The 3063-nt window shown below is 41.8% G+C and overlaps 1 protein-coding gene across 1 annotated transcript; it reads left to right on the top strand.

Annotated features, from left to right (window-relative positions):
* Positions 1-1921: 1921 nt before the first annotated feature.
* Positions 1922-2695, top strand: LOC123499095 (tigger transposable element-derived protein 1-like). The gene has a single exon (XM_045246717.1). It carries the CDS (start codon positions 1922-1924, stop codon positions 2693-2695), a length of 774 nt encoding a protein of 257 aa, XP_045102652.1.
* The last annotated feature ends 368 nt before the right edge of the window (positions 2696-3063 follow it).

Below are 3063 nucleotides of genomic sequence, written 5' to 3' on the forward strand. Positions count from 1 at the left end.
TCTAAAAACAAAAATCAGCATCTTACCAGATGGAGTTTGCTATTACAAGAGTATAACTTAGATGTACGGCATGTAAAAGGATTACATAATGTCCTGGCTGACGGTCTATCAAGAGTTTAGCCAGGTCTCTCTCAGTTTCTGAGCCAGACCTGTCTTTTGATGTGGGTGTTACGACAGTCATATATTAATATACTATAATGTATTTTAGGTTAAGTTGTGATGGCGTTCTGACAGTAACATTTTCGTTGTGTATCATTGTAATGCTCTCAGGACGGCCTTTCTTACATATATATATATATATATATATATATATATATATATATATATATATATATATATATATATATATATATACAGTAAAGTCCCGGGTTACGTCGGTCTCGAGTTACGTCAAACTCGTAGTTACATCAGTCCACTATAAGGCAATTTAAGATTAAAAAAATTGAAAATTTATAAATCGTAAAGTGCGGGATTTATTGTTATTGTTGGTGGTTGCCCGCCACACCGCCCGCCTCACGCTTGAATACAATAACACCCTGCCTCAGTTCCACCACACCGTCGCCCCTGGCAAGAGTGTTATCCTACTTCTGCGTTTACTGACTCAAGTTCTTAGTATCTTGCTCAATGGCACAAAAGAGAAAACTTCTTAGTGACAGCAGTGATGCTAAGAAAAGGAAAACCATTATGCTTCAAGAAAAAGAGGACATAATTAAAAGACATGAGAAGGGAGGCAGCAGCTGTGTGAGGGAGGGAAGAAGAAAATGGGAAGCCCGTTACCATGACAACGGGGAGGTTGACGACCTTGAGGGCTCGCACACCCATCACAACAATAACAACTCCGGAGCATTCGCCTGGGCCACACGACACTCGTAGCTGACTTGCACCGTCTGCGCCTGTCTGGTGATCCCTATTGCCCTTTCCTATTGCATTTCTTGCCCCGCTGCCCACGCTTCTACTCCCACCGCACTGCACTACGCTCCCAGCTGTCCACCCTGGGCGTCACAACATTCGACCTGCCCACCCTTCTGGCAGCCTCAGGCGTCCACCCCTCTCTGCAACCTGCAGTCCTTCGTGTTCGTGGCCCTAATCAACAACAAAAACAAGCTTGTGTTTCATATTCCTACATAGTTGTAAATAATATAACAATATAACCTTTAACTTACCTGAATGACCATAAACAATGATTGGTTGAAAACTCTATAATATGCTTTGAAATGTAAGGAAACTCGAGTTACGTACAAAATCGACTTACGTCATGTTTCAGGAACGTAACTCTGACATAAACCGAGACCTTACTGTATATATATATATATATATATATATATATATATATATATATATATATATATATATATATATATATATATATATATATATATATATATATATATATATATATATATATATTATTTATCCATTTATTATTTCATTGTACAGTAGAGCCCCACTTTCGCGACAACCACTTTCGCGTTTCTCTGTTTCGTGGTATCTTGTGTCCGACGACATTTAAACTTCCCTCTCTACCCACAAGCTGAGCGGCAACTATTTTCCGCTGTCTTGGATGACGTCACGGTGTTTTCGTCACAGTCTATCGTTTCCTGCCATTGTGTTCATACCTGTTTTTATGGTCGTGCTACCTCGACTCTTCTGGTTACCTGCTACAGAGACGAATTCTCATGAACTATGGCTACATGTGCGCCTGGTGGTGCGGGGGGTGCCCCTAGTGATACCAGCAAAGAAAGCAAGAGCCCAGAACCTTCAAAATTAGGAGGGAAAGTTAAAAGGCGTGAGTAGAGTTGGTGTGAAAAAGTGGCAGTATGATAATGAAATGAAAACTAAAATAATGCAGCAGATTGACCAAGGTGCTAGAAACGTGGAGATTTGTCATATATACAATGTCCCCGAATCTACAGTGCGTAGTATGAGGAAGCAGATTAGTGAAATCAAGAAAAATCTGGCTCTAGCAAAGAAATATTTTACCCCTAGTGGTGTGGGGAACCATTCTGGAGGCGAGAGAAGCTTGAAAACTGTTACTGATTATAACAAGGTGATGATAATTTTAGAACATTATCTATTGAGGTGGATAAATCGACGAAATGATGAAGGTGCTAGCGTAACTGGGCCCCAGATTCAGAACCAAGCCCGTGTTCTGTACAATGCTGTAATCAAGAAAATTAATCTTAAAAACCCCCCACCCTTCACTGCATCCCGTGGTTGGCTTCATCGTTTTAAGAATAGGGTGAAGGTGAAATATGCTGTTTATCAGGGTGATGCCCAGTCTGCAGACGAATCTGCTGCCTCTAGCTTCCCTGCAGTAGCCCAACAACTGATAAAAGATGGCAACTATTCCTTGGCGCAAATATATAACGCTGATGAAACTGGTGTATACTGGAAAAGATCACCAAAGTCCACGTTTATTTCTGTCTCTGAAAAGCAAGCTCGTGGAGTAAAAATGGCCAAAGACCGATTTACTGCACTGCTAACTGCTAATGCCGATGGAACACACAGAATGAAACCCCTAATTCTGTATCACTCTAAGCACCCTCGCCCCTACAAAAATGCAAACATGGACAAACTTAAGGGCTACATATGGAGGTCAAATGCCAAGGGGTACATGACCTCTGCTTTATCACTGGACTGGTTTGATAACTGTTTCGTGCCGGAGGCAAAAGCGCACTGCCAGGCTAACAATTAGGATTTCCGTGTGTTGTTGTTCATGGATGATGCACCAGGGCATGCACGTTTCCTTGTAGGCCGCCATCCATCGGTACAAGTAGTTTTTATGCCCCCAAATACATCAAGGATTCAGCCCATGGACCAGGAAGTAATTGCCAACACTAAATTACTGTTTTATCAAGACGTGCACGGGAGAATGAGAAAGGCAACAGACAGCCAGGCGGAACTTCAGGAACTTCAGGAACTTCAGGACCTTGAAACAAATGATCATGCAATTTCATCACCGTCCTCAGACTACGAAAGTGACTGTGATGACCTTGCTAGCACCTCTACATCATCTGACACAGTCACAGTAAAACAATTCTGGCGCCAGTTTAACATCCGGTT

This window comes from Portunus trituberculatus, chromosome 49 (genome assembly GCF_017591435.1).
Source record: "Portunus trituberculatus isolate SZX2019 chromosome 49, ASM1759143v1, whole genome shotgun sequence".
NCBI classification, from domain to species: Eukaryota; Metazoa; Arthropoda; class Malacostraca; order Decapoda; family Portunidae; genus Portunus; species Portunus trituberculatus.

What these genes read in the sequence shown, in the direction of transcription:
- LOC123499095 (XM_045246717.1), top strand. Translation starts at nt 1,922, where the DNA reads ATGAGGAAGCAGATTAGTGAAATCAAGAAAAATCTGGCTCTAGCAAAG.